General features: G+C 42.8%; 1 protein-coding gene across 1 annotated transcript in view; it reads right to left on the bottom strand.

Annotated features, from left to right (window-relative positions):
* Positions 1-18,461, bottom strand: part of COLEC12 (collectin subfamily member 12) — a 190,772-nt gene that overhangs the window by 39,540 nt on the left and 132,771 nt on the right. The window contains exon 3 of the mRNA XM_019490516.2: positions 3,147-3,269. Coding sequence (XP_019346061.1) covers positions 3,147-3,269 — 123 coding nt within the window. The remainder of the gene's footprint in view (positions 1-3,146; positions 3,270-18,461) is intronic.

Below are 18,461 nucleotides of genomic sequence, written 5' to 3' on the forward strand. Positions count from 1 at the left end.
TAGCCTGTCCATAATGCTGCATGGATATGGCTACACTGCTTCTGGTTTGAGAAGCAACCTATATGAAAAATCATGGCATGCCTGAGGATACCACTGCCAGACCTGGTCCTTGGTTCCATATTCCCATTTATGAAGGAACGTAAATCAGATCAATGGCTCACATAGCCTATGCTGTCAGAGACAGTGGAATTAGTTCTTTAGGAGAGAAAGAATGCCAGAACAGAAAGCTGTGCAATAACTTCGTTGCCAAGTTGGTTGGCTCACATCCTAAAACATGAGATTACTGATGTAAGGGTCAGAGGCTCACCTGCTGTAAATCGATCTATGCTGATGTATGCCTTCAAGGATCCAGCTCTGTTTTCACCCAGTTTGAATAACTGGATAGTATTATACCTATATTTACCTAATCTTCATTGAATCCTAGTAAATTATGTGCCTCAATATATTGTGACAATGTACTGGGCAAATTGTTCACAACTAAATGTTACCAGTTATATGTTGGATTTTTATTTACTAACCACCCCCTTGTTCTTGTATTTTAATTAAAAAGGTAAACAAGAGCACTCAAATACCCTTCGTTTATGATTCATATTTTTGTTGCATTTCTGCTTAAAAGATCTCCCTTCCAAATTATAATAGTTTTTTTTTCCCCATTTCATTTTCTTCCCATGCAAAATTTTCCCCAAGTCTTTTTATCATGTTTGTTGCCCTTTGCTATCATTTTTCTATTTCCTTTATTTCCTTTTTAGGAAAAAAATCCAAAAAAAGCACCACAGATGTTCCAGAATATGGCTATTATAAACAATGGCAACAGGGAACTTGGTGTGGGCAAAGCCACCCAAGTGGCTTCTGAACAGGTTTTACAGCTCTCACGGAGCTCTGTGCTGCTATAGTGCCATTACTACCAGTACCTGAGTTACCTAGTCTAAAGTTAGTTCAAATGTATCTACTCTAGGTTGCAGCTGCTATTGTGACTGCCGTGTAGACCAATGATTTTCAACCTTTTTAGACTCATGGCACCCCTTGGAAAATACAAGCTCTAAGCTTTCATTTTTTTCTGGACTATATAAAAATAATAGAGGAAATCTGCTGTTGTAAAGAACTTAGAGGGCACGTCTACACAAGATGTTTATTGTGGAGTTGCCTAATTAGCTCTGCAGTAAAGTCTCCACATCTCCATGTGCAGCCCTATTAGGCTTCAGGAAAATAGTTAATTCTGCCATAGGTTACTACTTGTAAATACAAGTACTATCTTGCTGTGCAATTTTTTTCCATATAGAGCAACACACCAGGCTGGCATGAGGGTGCTTCAGGGAAAGGGCTGCTTTGCCAGCTAGCCCCATACTGGAGTACCTGTATGCCCCAGCCAGACCCTCTGCAGCACATTGAGCAGGTTGGAGTAGCCCCAGCAGGCTGACTCCCTGAGCCCGCTGCTAGCCAGGGCTGCTCCAACTCAGCTCAACATACTGTGGTCTTGGGTGCACATTCAAACAGTATGCCAGGGAGCAATAAACTCTGGCACAATATGCACTGGAGTTTATTGCTGCATATTAATAGCACGTGTAGACACTCCCAGAAAGACCACAGCAGGTCAGAATGTTTTTAACACTGTGACTTATTTGAAAGCTTGGGTTTATCATGTGAATTGTGAGAGGTGTTAGCATACCTAATAGTATTAATACTGCACTGTTAGCACACACCCACAGCACCTCTTAACACCCTTAAGAGGATTTCACAGAAGCCTAGTTGAGAATCACTATTGTAAACATTCCCGCAGTCCCAATATAAAAAATTCAGTATTCATTTCTTAAGCAGACTAGTATCTTGTTTGATTATTGTGATTGGTACTGCAGTATGAGCCAGTATCTGAACTGATCTGTTGACTACAATGCTAGAATGACTACTGCTAAATTAAAATCATCAATGGACATGAGAAGTTCAAGCCATTCCTTCCAATACACATTTTCTTGTTCGCATTTACATGGAATTTCCTCTGTCATCATGTTGTCTAAGTTCTCATTGTTAAATTCTTTGGAATTTCCTCACAGATTTTAAAATTAACATAAGGCCTGGCCAGTCAAAATAACTGTATGTAATTCAATGTTGGCACCTCACCCTTCAGCCCCTCTTCCAAATCATTCAAACAATAATACATCTGGGCTCCTACTATGCGTCTCACTATAGTTTTTTTAAGCCTTCCTCAGAAGCATTGGGTGTTAGCTGCAGCAAAGGCTGGGGATTTTGACTGGGGTGTGCCAGTGTGTCTCCTGGGACTTAAACCCAGAAGTTCTTAGCTAAAGGGTCTTACTTCTCTGCTCAGGATCAGACTGATTACTATATTTGGGGTCAGGAAGGAATTTTATCCCATGGTCAGAGTAGTACAGACTGTGAGAGGTCTCTTCTGCAGTGGGAGCTATGACCCTCTTTCTTGCATATTTCTCAAGCATAGTTTAACAGCCTTTGTAGCAGCAGGGCACTGGCAATCATGGTCACTCTGCTTTACCTGTGGCAGATCAGGGAGCTATGTCTTGTGGTTGTGTCAGAGTTGGTCACATCATCTTGCAAATAGGTTAGGCAATGGATTTATATTGGATGGCTTGCATAGGGATGATCCTGCCTCAAGCAGGGGGTTGGACTAGATAACCTCTGGAAGTCCCTTCCTGCCCTATTTTCCCAATGATTCATGAGGGTCCTGGCCCTCCCAGCACATCAGATGTTCTGTATGGGCAGACCCCAGTACCCACACATAGCCCAATGAAATCGATACTGTTCCAAGCAGACATGTGAGTCTACAGGTAACGACTTTCTTTGTGAGGCTAGAGGATTTGTATGGCTCATTAGGTCTCCCAATTAATACCCTTACATATTGACACCCCATAATATAATTCTATTCCTTTAAAAAAATCTCTCTTAATCAATTTTATAACCTAATTCAAAATTTTAAAATTGTTTAAAAGAGAGACTTTAGATTTTTCTAGTACAAATGATGCCAAGCATGCAATAAAGCCATGCTGGCAGAGAGATTTTACACTGTAATGAACCCACAGGGGATAATAGAATACAGTCCCTTAATCTCTTTCTAGCATGCACAGATTTTGTTGGGTCCCTGTTTGAAAGTGAAATGCTGAGTTAGATATGGTACATACCTTTGTATCCCAGAATAGCCACTGTTATTGTTAGCAGGGCACACAAAATATATAGTAATATGATGGAAAACTTCAGCGCCCAATTATTTTTACATTTGGTACATTGAGTCCCCTCCTGAATGCCTGTAAAAGAAGATGGAATTTTAGAACAGAGGCAAAGAACAATTTTCAGCTTTTATCTTCTGGCTTCTTTGTCTACATCTCTGTAAATGACCAAAGAATGACATTTACATAAACAGATTATAACTGTTAACATATGTCTGTCCTGGACAAGCTAATTAATACACGGTAATTTTTTACATTCTCGCTTCAGTGATATGCTCAATTTAAGTTTTCAAAGATAACTAGATGCAACTTAACTGGAAAACACAATGTAGCTTCCAAAACTCAGTTTTATTAACAGAATATGCTCATGAGAATAAGGTACACATAAGCAGCAAAATATTTATGGAAATATTCCCTCTGAGTCAGCTTGCCTACGCTGTTGGGAGTTGATGATACTCACTCAAGCAGAGGCAGAATACAAAACTTGACTATTATAAATGTCTAAAAGGAGAATTTTACTTTACACACACTTACAAGGGAAATATTAGCCATTGTGTTGGCACTGAGTAGAATAAGGTTCATGAGATTTATGGCTTGTTTACATGGAGACTTTCTGAACATAACTCTTCTGATACAGTTATATCAGAATAAAATTCTCTCTCTTCAGTTGGGAAATGGGCACATGAACAATTTACCAGGGGAGCAAAGCTCTGTTCAGCATTAGCTGCTCTACCATAATAGTCCGTGTGTTTAGAAGCAGAACAAGAACAGAACATTCTTATTTTGGAATAAGAGTGTCTACCCAGGAAGTTATAACTTATTTAATTATACCAGTATAGCCATGCTGGTAAATCTCTCTAAAGACAAGCCCAAAAAACCCCAAAACATCAAAAAAGAAGCCTCTAGTTTATCAGAGAAGACAAAACTTTACTAGCTGTGTTTTTTAGAAAACATACCAATACCAACCCATTTTGGGCCCCAGTAGTCATTCATTTGTAAACAAACACAGGGAGTAGCTTTTAAGCTCTGCAAACTTTGCGTAGACTACTACAAAATGCAAGAGGATCACAAACATAAAAGCACAAAAATATAAAGACCATTTTGGAATGAATGAGCAAGATTCATCCCTCACTCTGATGAGAGTAATTCAAGGGTAATGAATATAGCTCTCTGTAGGTGTCTACATGAGATGTTACATTGCTGTAGCTTGTCGCTATGGTGATGTAGCATCAGTGGGCACAAACTGTGATGCTGAAGCTACATTGCCATAGTGATGAGCTACATCAGCGTAGCTCATCGCTATGGCAACACAGTATCTTAAAATAATTGTGCACGAGAGAGCTTTAAGCTTTAATAAATTGTACGCACCAAATTACCTATCTAATGAAACTTGCTTGGTAACTCTTTATGAATAAATTATATTGCCTGTGAGGATTCACCCAGCTGACTTTACTTTCCTCCAACTTGTGACCTTTTACATAAGGGGTCAGCAATGTTTTTGGGCAGAGTGCCAAAAACACCTGCAACCTCGACTTGTTAGATGTTGGCATTCTGGGGCAGACGGTAGGGGAGCTGCAAGGGGCTCAGTTGTTGTTGTGTTAGTGAAGCCCTGGCTCCTCCCTTGCCATCTGCACCGAGGCATGTGTGCCAAGCAAAATGCCTTTGCGTGCCATGCTCTGGCACCCGTGCCGGGGGTTGCCTACACCTGTTCTACACCGTACAGTCCTTCAGAGAAATGCACAGGCAGCTTCAGCTACGTTTACTGACAGAAACAGCAAATTAAACCAAGCCAATTAACAGTTTCTAGTGATTTTCTTAAACCTAAAGTGCTTTAAAGAGGGATTTTCATTTTTTTGGTGCTTTTATTTAATAGCTGATTGAATCACCGTTTGCTAAAAGCGCCAAAAAGCCCCGCTGAAGTGCCCGATCTATAGACACTGAGGAGCCGGGTTGCAGTAATGCACTGCTTTTTTATTACTTTTTATTTTATTTTTTTACATTTGCAAGCAGCCATTGGGTTTATCTTGTGAATCATGTTTTCAAACCTGACAGGGATAGCATTGCATCACATTCTGTGGCATTCTGAAAGGATCTCAAGGCACCAGAAGGTGTTGCAGTATCCTGGTTGAGAATCACTGGTATAAGCTGTAAGTCCTTTTTAAGTGGGCTATTCACCCATCCCTTCCTTTTTTGCCACATCAATATGGGTGTGAAACTATGGTGGGCTCTCAGACAGATTTGGAGAGGCAAAAAGAGCTCATTATCAAGCAGAGCAGAGCTTGAGTGCTAATGTACATGGCTTCTCTTTCCTGCTTGTCCACAATCTTAGAGTGGCAAGAAGGGGAACTCTGAATGATCTAGGCACACAAAAAGTGTGTGCTTAGTTTTCCAAAGCTACCTAGGGGGCAGTTTGAGCTGATTTAGTAGTTTTTTAAGAGTGACCATAGATATTTTGAACTTTTCTGCTGCTTCTAACCATGTGGCAGAGGGCTCAAAATGGGCTCAGTGGTGCTTTTAGGTGCCTATACATGAGCCAGGAGGCTGCTCTGATGCACTGTAATTATAGTGCGTCAGAGCAGACTCGATCTGCTGGAGCATGGTAATAACTGCACTCCAGCCAGCCTCTGTGTCTCATGTGTCAGCGTTCCCTCACTTCAACATGGTGGCAGTGGCGCTTTATCTAAAGCTCATCAAATAAGCTTTAGTTAAAGCACCCCCACCACCATTTGCAGGGATGCTAACACATGAGATGTTCCAGGTGCTTTCATTAAAGCGCCCTCCCCTCTCCTCCACTCCTGGAGCACATGTAAAAATGCTCTTTGAGATGAGCTTGAAATAACAGGCTCCTCCTTGGAAGGGTTTATAATTTAGGACCCCATTTTATAATTTTCCAAACACCTCACCATCCACTGAAATTCATTCAAGTTCAAGGTACTCAGAACACCACAGTCAGCTTCATCGTTCCACAGTACAGGTAACAGAAAGCAGGATTGTGTTCCTATTGGAATCAGTGGAATCAGTGGAAGGAGTAACAAGTCTGTAATTAGAAAGGCTAATAGATTCAGATATACAAAACATAAGAAGAGGCAGAAATATATGTCTGATAGCACCTTATACTGAGATGCTTCATCCGTATTAAAACCCTATATTAAAGTTGCTCATGTCCACATTGTTATTTTCTTTTTGTCACTGAACTTAATTTGATTTTCTGGGCCATATAAAGAGCTGCAATCCTCCCTGAATGTAATACAATTCATCATTTAGCACTGTATATATACATCAATATTTTGCAAACCGCTTATTTCCTGTCTTTTGTACCCTTCTCCACATCAATAAAAAACATGTTGGCTTTGTGGAAATTTTTACTTTCAATGGGTTTCATAAAATAACATCCCAACTTGAGACAGACCCTTTTTTATTTTTTTCAGCAATTCAGTGCTGTCAGTACTAATAATATACAATATATATGAAAGCAGCCAAAAAAACTAATATGATTTTATTGAGTAATATACATTTGAGCCCTTGGTTATACTGCATGCTGGCTCTCTGTGCATGCCAGCTTAAAATTGCATCATACTTGTAGTCTCAAATACCCTAAATTGATTTATCTGTACTAGGGCCAGGGCTGGGATAAAGAATTCAGGGAGCTGTAACAATGTTTATTCCCTTAGAAGTGGGCACAGCTGAGAATTTGGATTGACAATGTATTACAGCTGTATCACTTTAACCCCTTCTGTGCTGTGGATTTTATGATAGGTTAGGAACACCTGTATTAGTTCCTGATTCTGGCTGGCTTTCGTACCAACTAATTAAATGCAGAAGATGACCAAAAATGTTGGAAGCCTGGACACGTCCTGGGTGAGTGAATAGATATTAATATAATATTTCTCTGGAAGGCTGAACAGTTCAAGTTCACTTTACTAAAATCCCAATTAGATAGGGAATGGAAACACGACCACATAAATCTATCAGAAGATGAGGCAATGTGGATCCAGAATTTGTAAAACACTGCGGCTCAGCATAAACTAGGTACCACCAGAAACCTTTTCCTTGAAAGAACAAATTCACATACTAAAAAAACTCTGTATTTGGTCTTTAATTAGACAAAACTTTCACTAGCATTTTTGCCTGACTGAGGTCCGAGTATAAAGACTGTAAGATTCTCTTGATCGGTGTTATCCTATTAGGTATATCACAACCTATTTGGAGAACTTTAATTAACTCCACAGGAAAATACTCTGCATCAGTTCCAGTAACAGAACAGATGTAAGCACCACAAAACTGGGCTTAGCCCAGGTTCCTTTATTTGTTATTGTTCTTCATAGCACAGCATACTCCACTATGCATTCTGTACACATGGTTTTAATGTTGATCTGCTGCTCCCAGACATTTGTCACTAACTTCAAATCCCAGAGAGTCAAGGTCACTTCCGGATGATGTGCATTTCTCATTGCTGACTTGATCAACATTTAATAAATATCAGATGGGACACAATGTGCCTTGTTTCACTTGACACACTTTTCTTTTCCCCAACTTATTTTTATAAGAGCTCTGTTTTTTCTGTCTCACGGTTGGGAAGACATCTGGGCAAACAGATAGCTACTCAGTACAAAGGGACCCTGCTGGCTCGCATGTTTTGGGGACCCCCTTCTCTGTGAACCAAGATGGTCACAAAAAAATATGCAAGAAATCTCCCCCTGTTACTGTTCTTTGTAGTATTTGTTTTTTCTAGTCTTACATTCCAATGACTAGGGACTTTGTTCTCATGCAGGGGGTATCCATCTGCAGGTTTCTTTCGTGCTGCAGATAAGCAGGTTTTTCACTGAAGAGGCTATATGCTTTTGCCCTTTGCCATTGAGTAGATACCTTATCAGATGCTAGACTCCTCAAATGTATGCAGTTTCAAGAACTGTGCCTTAGAAAGCCTGAGCCTAACAGCTTGAATAATTCCCTTGAAATATTTTCTTTTGAGCTTTTTTCTTGGTCCTTGCTTCAGGATCTTAGGTAGTCTCATAAAAGTTAGTTGTTGCAAAGCCACAAGGTTCCCTGCATCACCAGAACAACAACAACAACAACAACAAAGGTGTGTTACGATAATTGAAATCTTAAAAGAAATGAAATGCAGTAAGCCAGATATGTATACTAGTTAGAAGAGTCCCTTTCCAGTATGAACAGAGATTTCCATATTAGTCTGAAGTCACGCAGAAGGCAGGGAAGAGGCTCTGTGAACCAGTTAGTCTCTAAGGCCATGTGCAGATGTTCCCAGGACTCAATCTACAATCACGCTGCATGATTATATATTGAGCCCTGAATGTGCAGATATTTGCTGGTGCCAGCGGCCAGATCTAAGTAAGTCAGGGTGGGATCAGGGGGTTAGTGGGTCTGTGGTGGGTGGTTGGCAGGTCCAGGGGTAGGTTTGGCAGGATTAGGGGGTGGGCGGGGGGGAGGCTAGCAAGCCTGTGGGGGAGGGGAGGGAGGTATGCAGGCCCAACGGAGGTTGGTGAGTCTGCAGGGGAGGCATCAGCCAGAGGTGAGGGATTGAAAGGCTAAAGATAACCCAGTTGGAGGGGGGAGGGGGAAGGGTTGAAAAAGCACATCCCTAGGACTGAGGAAGGCAGGTGGGCTGTCTCAGCCCCAGGGCTGTGCTTTGAATGTGTACACACATTTGGGTTAGATCAGGTGTGGGTTAGCTGTAGTTCACCTTCTAAGTGAACCCTAGTTAGGTCAATCTAAGTGTAAGGTCTGCGGTGTGGGTAAACTAACTCAGATTGGTTGGCCATTTTTGCCCAATCTAAACTCCATGAACATATATGCAGTTCAGCACTTAGGCTGACCTAGTTAGGTCAATCTAAGTGTAACATGTACACATACTCTAAAGTGCTACTCTGCCTTGTCTTTTGCCTTTCCAGTTTGATTCACTTTAGAGAGACAGCATCTCTTGAAGTTCAAAGGAAGGCTTCAAACCTAGTTTACAGGGCCAAAATTATATAGTAGCTGTTGCTAACATTATCAAATTCAGTTGTCTAGAATTGTGCACCAAAATCCATACTTGGACACCTGAATTAGTAGTCTAATTTTTTAGGCTGAATAGGACAAGTGATTTCCATAGAATAAGTAGACCAAGACTAAATTTTGAAATATTTGGTTATATAAAATTGCAAACAGGGAGCTGGTGGTATTTTTCAAAATGCCTTGATGTTTAATTTCCAGATATAATGAGAGAGAGATATCTAAGTACTTGTGAAAATCTCATCAGCTGCCACTGTGTAACTTTAGGCAAATAACTAAAGCTATCTACCTAAACTAGAGAACTGAAGTTTGAGAATGGGGAACAAGCAGGAGGAACTTGCCCTTCTGATAGCTAACACAAACCCAGGCATAGTGGGGATCACCAAAACGTGTTGGGATCCAACGCATGACTGGGTGGTGAACATCAAGGGCTATAGGCTTTACAGGAGGGATAGAATAAGGAGGAAAGGTGGAAGTGTGGTGCTCTACGTCAAAGAGCAATTCACATCCTCAACAAGCAGCACTGGGTCAGAGGAGAGGCAGACTGAAGTGCTCTGGGTCAGATTACAAGGGGGTCGGGGGGAAAGGGACTTAATGGTGGGGTCTACTACAGACCACCCAACCAGGGGGAAGAACTTGACCGGGAATTCTCAGGTCAGCTCGCAGAGGCAGTTAGGTCAAAGGATGTGGTCATCATGGGGGACCTAAACTATCCGGACATCTGCTGGGAAGAGCAGTCAGCCAGGTCTGACTGCTCACGTAGGTTCCTAGCCATGTTACAGGGCCTCCACCTAACCCAGGAGGTGCACAGTCACACCAGGGGAAATGCCTTGTTAGACCTGGTCCTGGCCACAGGTGACGACCTGGTGAGGGGACAGCAGGTGCTCGATCACCTGGGTGACAATGATCCTCCTGGTGGGACTGGACGCATCCAAATCAGCAGGTCCTGATGATCTCCACCCCAGAGTGCTGAGAGAATTAGCTGAGGTCATTGCGGGTCCCGTGGCACAGCTTTATGAGCACTCGTGGTGCTCTAGCGAGATACCAGAGGACTGAAAAAGGGCCAATGCGGCCCCCAGTTTCAGAAGAGGAAGAAGGGAGGACCAGGAAACTATAGGCCTGTTAGTCTTACCTCGGTCCTGGGGAAGCTCTTTGAGAAAATTATCCAGGAGCACATCTGCGGGGGACCAGCAAGGGAGTGTATGCTTAGGGGCAACCAACATGGGTTCATCAGAAGCAGGTCTTGTCAGACCAACCGGATGGTCTTCTATGATCAGGTCACTAAATCCTTAGACGCAAGCGTTGCAGTGGAGGTAGTCTTTCTGGACTTTAGAAAAGCCTTCAACACTGTCTCTCACCCCATTCTCATTAAAAAATTAGGTGACTGTGGTGTCGATCTCTACATGGTCAGATGGGTCACAAATTGGCTGGAGGGCCGTACTCCGGGAGTGGTGGTGGATGGGTCTTTTTTGACCTGGAAGGAAGTGAGCAGTGGGGTTCTCAGGGCTTGGGCCTTGGGCCTGTGCTGTTCAACATCTTCATCAGCGACTTGGATGAGGGGGTGAATAGCACCTTGTTCAAATTCGCAGACGACACTAAGATGTGGGGAGAAGTGGGCACGCTAGAGGGGAGGGACAAGCTGCAATCAGATCTGGACAGGTTACAGGGGTGAGTGGACAAGAAAAGGATGGGATTTAATACTGACAAGTGCAAGGTACTGCACCTGGGGAGGAGGAACCAGCAGCACACCTACAGGCTGGGGAACTCCCTTCTAGTCAGCACAGAGGCAGAAAAGGATCTTGGAGTCATTATTGACTCAAAGATGAACATGGGCCGCCAATGCGGAGATGCAGTCAGAAAGACTAACCGCACCTTGTCATTCATCTACAGATGCATCACAAGCAGGTCCAAGGAGGTGATCCTCCCTGTTTATGCGACATTGGTCAGGCTGCAGTTGGAGTACTGCATCCAGTTCTGGGCGTTGCACTTCAGGAGGGATGTGGACAACATTGAGAGGGTCCAGAGGAGGGCCACTCGCACGATCAGGGGGCAGCAGGGCAGGTCCTATGAGGATAGGTTACGGGATCTGAACCTGTTCAGCCTCCACAAGAGGAGGCTGAGAGGGGATCTGATGGCCATCTATAAACTGGCCAAGAGAGACCAGCAGGCAATGGGAGAGTCCCTATTCGCCTGAGCACTACCAGGAGTAACAAGGAACAACGGCCATAAGCTGACAGAGAGCAGATTCAGGCTGGATATCAGGAGGCACTACTTCACAGTCAGAGCGGCTAGGATCTGGAACTAACTTCCAAGGGAAGTGGTCCTCGCTCCTACCCTGGGGGTCTTTAAGAGGAGCCTAGATAGACACCTTGCTGGGGTCATTTGACACCTGCATTCTTTCCTGCCTGTGGCAGTGGGTTGGACTTGATGATCTGCTCAGGTCCCTTCCAACCCTACTAACTATGAAACTATGGAACTATGAATCAGTTTTGCACTTGACAAACAAAATCACAATGCTTTAATGTTAAAAACTGATAGATTGTTGTTAATCAATTATAATAATACTGTTATATTAATAATATTAAACACTATATATATGTGTGTGGCAAAAAGAGGCAATTTCAGACTCGGAGGCTTAAATGTAGTTATTTCCTGGTCTTAGTTAAACCAGAGTCCCCAGCATCCTGGCATGCTCTCTGGGCTGGGCTGGCCTCTCTGTTCCAGAGAGCTGAGCTGGCCCCTCCCCTCTGCTCCCTTGCTGGAGCTCTGGCAGAGACTTGCAGGCACAGCAGCGTCTTCTTGGCTTCCCCTGTCCCCACTGTCCTCCCACCCCCCGCACTGTTCACTGCTCAACCAGGGATCCCCCCGCCTCCTCTCTCCTAGGGCATGGACTGTAGCCAGCATGTGGTACGCTAGCTAATGCTAAAAGGTGTCTGTGTAAGGCAGACAGGACAAAGGCAGACAAGGCAGTGTCTGCTTAGGGCTTTTTGGAGCTAATCAACAGGTCAGCTGGTAATGTCCCTCCATTTCTTCCTTGGAAAAAGCTGTTTAAGAAGAGCTTGAACTAATGAGAGAGGCTTTATTTTCTGATGGGGTGCTGTGGCAGGGCACTGGTTGTGCCTGCCACTTTAAGGGTCTGGAGCTGGCAGCTGCCAGGAGCCTGATGTGGGCAGCCATTTTGGATCTGGGGCTGCCCATATAAACAGGGCAGTTCTGCTGCTAGAGGCAAGGCAACAACATTGCCTGGCCACAGAACTGCTGGTATCATCTGGAGGTAAGAGAGTAGCTGTAGGGGATGGTCAGGAGGCTCCTAGTCCTGGGCATGACCTAAAACTGCACCCTGCCGGGAGTGGGTGGCCTGGTGGGGCTCCCAGTGGTGCGGGAGCCCCCAGGAAATGCCAGGCCAGTTACCACCCCGGTGAAAGGTGAGTCGGGGCGCCTTGACCCCTAGCCCCCACAACTGGGTGGGTTACCCCTTGTTGGAGGGTCTGGAGGGTGGACCCCCCAGAGAGCAAGAAAAGGCCATAGACTCAGGCCTGTCTGAACTTCTCCTGACTGGTCAACGCTGGGGCCAGGACTAGAAGAGTCAAAGGGTCAGGGGCCCACTGCAAGGAATGCCCAAGAGCTGTGTGTCCAGGGTTCTGACTGGCCTGGAGGTAGGCCAGGGCTAGAGGAGCCAAAGGTCCCGGGGGGACCACACCCAAAGGGGAAGCAGTTCAGGGAGCTATGCTGCCTGGTATGAAGGTGGAATAGACCACCTGAGGAGAGGAATCCAGGCGGGGTTGAATTAGAAGGATTCTGGGGCCCAGTGTGGGGGCTGGTGATTATAATAACATCTGGATGCCATCTGCGAGGCTTGGGCTGCAGTGTAGGGGAGGAATGGAGCCTCAGATAGCGCCCCCTAGCATCAGGGCAGGAAATGGGCAGCCTCCTGCTTAGTAACCTCTATTAATTAATTACCAACAAGGCATGGCAGACGAGAAGGCGGGTGGTTGGCCCAGAAACAGGTGGGTGGGTCATGGTGAAATCGGCCCCGAGAAAGTCCCCCTGTTACAGGTGCTAAATGTGGATAACAGAGCTGATAAATGCTCTGTTATCAACAAAGGGGAGAGGGGGATGCCTCCCTAATCAGAGTGTCCTGCTGGAGCCTGGCCACACACCCCTCAGCTCAGCACAATTCAAGCTCAGGGTTTTTGAATGTCTGTCCTCAGCCTCAGACATGTATTTGGGTGCTTGAATTGACACACAAGGCACCTAAAGCGAGCACCTGGCTGCCTGAGCATTGACTTCAACATCAAAAGGACAAGATTAGGTGTTCAGACATGAAAACTGGGATCCCAGTAAATAATAACTGAAGCTGCTGAAGTTATTATGGAAATAAAATCAGCATTTTACATTAGCATGTTCAGAGTTCATCCAGAGATAAACATCCATAAAGATTGGAGATTTTTAATCCAGCAAACCACAAAGTTTGAATTGCAATTTGCAACTTCTTTTTCATGTGGTCTTTACAGATTATTTACCTACTAATTCATGGTAAGAATTCCTGTAATCCCATGTGAATGGTTTGGTTATAAATAGCAAAACCTATGATTATGATAAATTCCAAAAACTACCATACCACAGAAAGCAAGAAGTCTGTAAAACATTAAAATAAATGGCTGATTTATTTTTCTAAAGTTTATATGTTACAAAAATCAGGCTGATTTTTTTTCAGATATATATGTTCTTTTATATTTAAGAGTTGATCCTGCATTATAAAATCTACAGTTGGGATTGAAGTTGCCCAGCAATAATACCATGAGACCCACAGGGTAGAAAAATGGGGCCAACCTTTCTGGCAGGTGTGCCACAAATGAGCTCTACAGTCTCCCAAGAGCTACTCAAATCACCTTTCCCTGTCTGATATGCTGGTCAGCTTTCTGCCCTGGGCTTCTTGCCTGATCTGCTGCTCTGCTCTCTGCCCTATCTGCCATTGTGGTTCCTGTCCCCTCCCGAATCTCCCATGTGCCACACACAGAGGCTGTCCATGCCACCTGTGACCATCTGTGAGCTAGGGTATTAAATACCCTAATTTAGGGCCAGATTTTGCTAACATTATTTAAGCTAAGCAGTTCTTTACTACATGATTCATTGTGCTGATTTCAGTACTCATGGAATAAAGCACAACACAGTGAGATAATTTTTTATAGAATCTGGCCCTTCAGTTTTTATATAACTCTCACAAAAAGTCAAGTCAAAAGACACTATTAAGGTTACAGGGTAGAACATTCAAGTTAGGAAATGCCAGAATTAAGGTTGCCTGTCCAACCTTAATTTGCCTCCTGTTATGCATATGCATTATGAAACATTTTAAAATGATATGACCACAAATTATTTTTTGCCATAGGACTCCTAATTTATGCATAGATAGGACTAAGGCAACAAGATGCACATTTTGCCAGTGGGCTTTTTAGATTTCTTTATCTCAGTAGGAGAATGGTGATTTCCATTCCAGGCTTTAGTGGGGAGTGTACTCTTGCATCTGGAGATCTCTTCTGCCCACTCAAGCATGGATTTCAGCACAGGTTTCCACCCTCACTGGCTCCTTGTTCCATTATCTTTGCCTACATACTGCCAGTCTTTTCCCAAATCACTGTCAGATCTGTCTCCCTTAATATCAGGTAGCAGCACCAGCAACCCCACCTGGGCTAGTATTGTCAAAGTATATTGGTTGGTCTGTGGATATTTGAATGGGGAGTAATGCACACATATTCAGTACTTCTATCTGCAAATTATTAGTCTCATTGCTGTTTATTTGGTTAATTGCAGGCTAATGCAAAATAGTTTTATTTTCTAAGGGTTTCTAGTTGTTTACAAGAAAGCAATTAAATGGCTCAAATGTAAAGTGCAGCAGTGGATATAACATCACCTAATGAATGCCAGTTTTCCAATGCTAGGTGGAAAATCATGAAAGATGGCAGCAAGATAATGAGATATTTTAGATGTCAAGTAAATACAGCAGGACAACTTCTTTCTCTTTAAAAAATAAACAAGCTAACCTCAAACTATCTCACAGATACAGATTAATTCAGAATCTCGAAAATCTGACTTCCCTGTTATAGTGCTGATGACTTTGCAGGAAATTAGATGGTGAAAAAAATTAAAATCACTTTTATATGTGTTAAGGTCTAGGTAAGCTAAGCTATTTCTGAAAGATAACTATTGCCAAGTCATGTGATTTCATTTTGAGTTTCACAATATTAGAATGTAGGGAATTTGATGGGATCTGGGAGCCTCACTTCTGGCCTCACTTCCCAACCACAGATTTGAAACCTAAGTCCTGCACACATCATGGGTAGAGAAAGTTCTCCTTGCAAGGCCTAGACTGTTAATAACTGCGGTCCATTTCTGTGAATCCATTATTCTACATCTGACATAATAAAGCATCTCAAAGGGCTAGAGTTATTTTCTCTGGAAAGCTTTGAGCCTAAGCAATCTTCTGTTATACAGAATATACAGAAACCCTTTCATTTAAAGGAAAGCTTGAACATTATTCAGTTGGATCATCATCTCTCACTTATTTATGTAACCCAGCCAGCATTTTCACTTTAGCTTTGTTCTTGTTTACCACAGGGCAGAGATACAGAATGAATCGTCAAAAATCCTAATTACACATTTCAGCAGCCATAACCATTTAATTATATAGTATTACCAAACCATGTCCTACTGTGTTTAAACACCAAGTATCTTAATTAAAAGGGTATCCAAAGCCCAACCACCATACAGGCAATGCTAAGACTGCCAAGCATCTGAACTGCATGTTACACAAATATTACGAATAGACCTGTAGGACTGTCATGGTAAATGTTGAGGAAAATTGTAAGTTTGTTACAATACAATGCCAATCCATAGAAATGTGGTAAGGATCTTAAACTCCAGAAGGGCCTGAGATTAGATTAAAAGATGTGTCCAAAGCTAAACCTAGAACAAAACTACAATAACTGAACAGGCTTTTAAGTAACAGTCTGCAGTGGGTGAGATGTCACTGCCCTTAGTTAATAAAAAACATCAACAAATGATTTAATGAGTACACTTCTCTGGAAATAAAAAAAAAATCAAAGCACTCAGAGGAGAGAAAACCAAAAACTGATAAAAGAAGATAAAACTGTGTGTGAATTAAGAAAGTGCTTACTGACAGCAAAACAGGTGGCTAACTTTCCAACTAAAAGTCTTTCTCAAATCAAGTAACCAAAAACAAATTTAGACTAAAAAGAAGGAAATATCCCTAACAACAAGATCTACAGGTTTATGCATAGTCTCTTGAGAGAAGCTGTGGACCAAGTAACTGAGATTCAATTAAAATTAAATAAAGCACTGCAAATATGCAGACAGGAACAATCCTTCAGTGGCAATGCCTTTGTCCAAACAGCCTGGTATGTGTTTTCATAATTTATACTTCCTAGACTTCAAATTCTGAAACAGAAGCTGGACCTGAATCTCTAGAGTTCCTGGTAATGTTTATATATTATATAATATGAAAATAGTGCCTCATTAATATTACATCATAAGACGATGACACAATGTACCCAATTTTTGTTCTCTAATTTAATGTAAACTAGATTGAGGGAAAACAAAAACAAAAAGATTTGTGTTTATAATTTTTCTTAATCTAAAATTTTAAACCATATTATGCAAATGGTAGTGATTTTGGTGATGATTTATGTCAAAGCTTTTAGGCAGAAGAAATAAGAAATGCATTCTTTATTGCTCCTGAACTATCTTTAAAGAGACCAAGAAGTACCATCAGGTCTTTGAGAAATCTGTAAGTCATTTTGGTTATGATACTGGTTACCAGATATATTTGCTTAGGGAAAGATTCATGAGCGGAGACTGTAAGACTCCCCAGAGGGACAGATGAAGTTTCAGGACTCTTCTAGGGAATCTTTGCTTTGGAATTCTAAGATTTTTTTCATCAGTCCTTTACTTGGTTTTATTTTAATGGCGAATAAAAAGATAGGTTTTAAAATACTATTTAGACCTTTATTGTAAAAACATTAAAAACAGAAAGATAAAAGTACATAACCCTACAAGAGTCTGATCATGAAAGTATTTGTCAATCAAAATTACATCATAATCTAACTAGAAGTTAAAACCTACCTTCTCTCCATGCCATTCATGGGGTCACACTTGTAGGACTAGCCAGCCATCTGCAACCATACAAAGGGCCCTCTCAATGGCCAGTGTGACATAAACTGGTTTATGTAATGTTGGCAGGTGAAGTGTCCAAACTCAGAAGAGAGATGCGTATGGATAAGTAATGAAAGAGCTGGAGGACATTGTTAGGGCCTGCCCTTGTAGCTCTTCAGGGTTGCTATCTTGGCTTGGCCCAAAAGAAACTTGGTCAGGCAGATCATACTCCATCTGGCTTCCCAATATGGGACAGAGGAAATGCATACAGCAAGCTTTTGCCACTATTATGTAGACTGCAGGAGACCTCTTCTTTCCTGCTCATTATTATACACAAAGAGGCAAAAGCTCTTGCTTTTACACATACCATTACAGACCACATTCCAGCTTTTACAACTAGCATTTCTTGTGCATGCAAGTGCAAATCCAATGGGATTACCGGAAGACCATCTGTTCAAAGGTAATTTCTGTAAAATGTATATGTGCCCACAGGTGCAGTTCTAACAGAATATAGGCAGCTTGTTAGTTTTGTTGTAATAAAACCCCATGCACATCTACGCGGTATATATTTTTAAATTCATAGGGCGCGTCCACACATGCAAGCATGTGAGCTTGCAGCAGCTCAAATAGAAGCGGTGCAAAATTGATCCGGGGCTTTTTGTTTCAGCGCACGTGCTCGGACATGCACTTTGTTGTGGAGCAAATTGTGCCACTAGGGGCAAAATAACCCCGCTTGGCTCCTCCTGGATCTGCAGCCAGGGGGAGCTAGAGCCCGGGGCCAGTACCTGTGCTGTCCCTAGCAGTATAAAAAGCTGCCCTGTTCTGGCCCCAGCAGTATAAAAAGCCGCCCTGGCAAGTAGCTCAGGGCTACTAGCTCTCAGAAGCTTCTGGGGCCCAGTCAACTGGTACCTGGGGACACTACCCCTTGTGTCAGCTGGACTGCTGCAGCAGCCCTGAGAGTTCCCTGCACCCTCTGCCCACTGCAGCAGTCTGGCAGTGGGGGCACCTGCTTGGCTGTGACCTGCTGCACACCTGCCAGACTCAGATGGGGACTGCAGAGCCAGTAGAGGCATCTGCCCCTCTGGGCCAGCT

The sequence above is a fragment of the Alligator mississippiensis genome, chromosome 3, assembly GCF_030867095.1.
Source record: "Alligator mississippiensis isolate rAllMis1 chromosome 3, rAllMis1, whole genome shotgun sequence".
Classification (NCBI taxonomy): domain Eukaryota; kingdom Metazoa; phylum Chordata; order Crocodylia; family Alligatoridae; genus Alligator; species Alligator mississippiensis.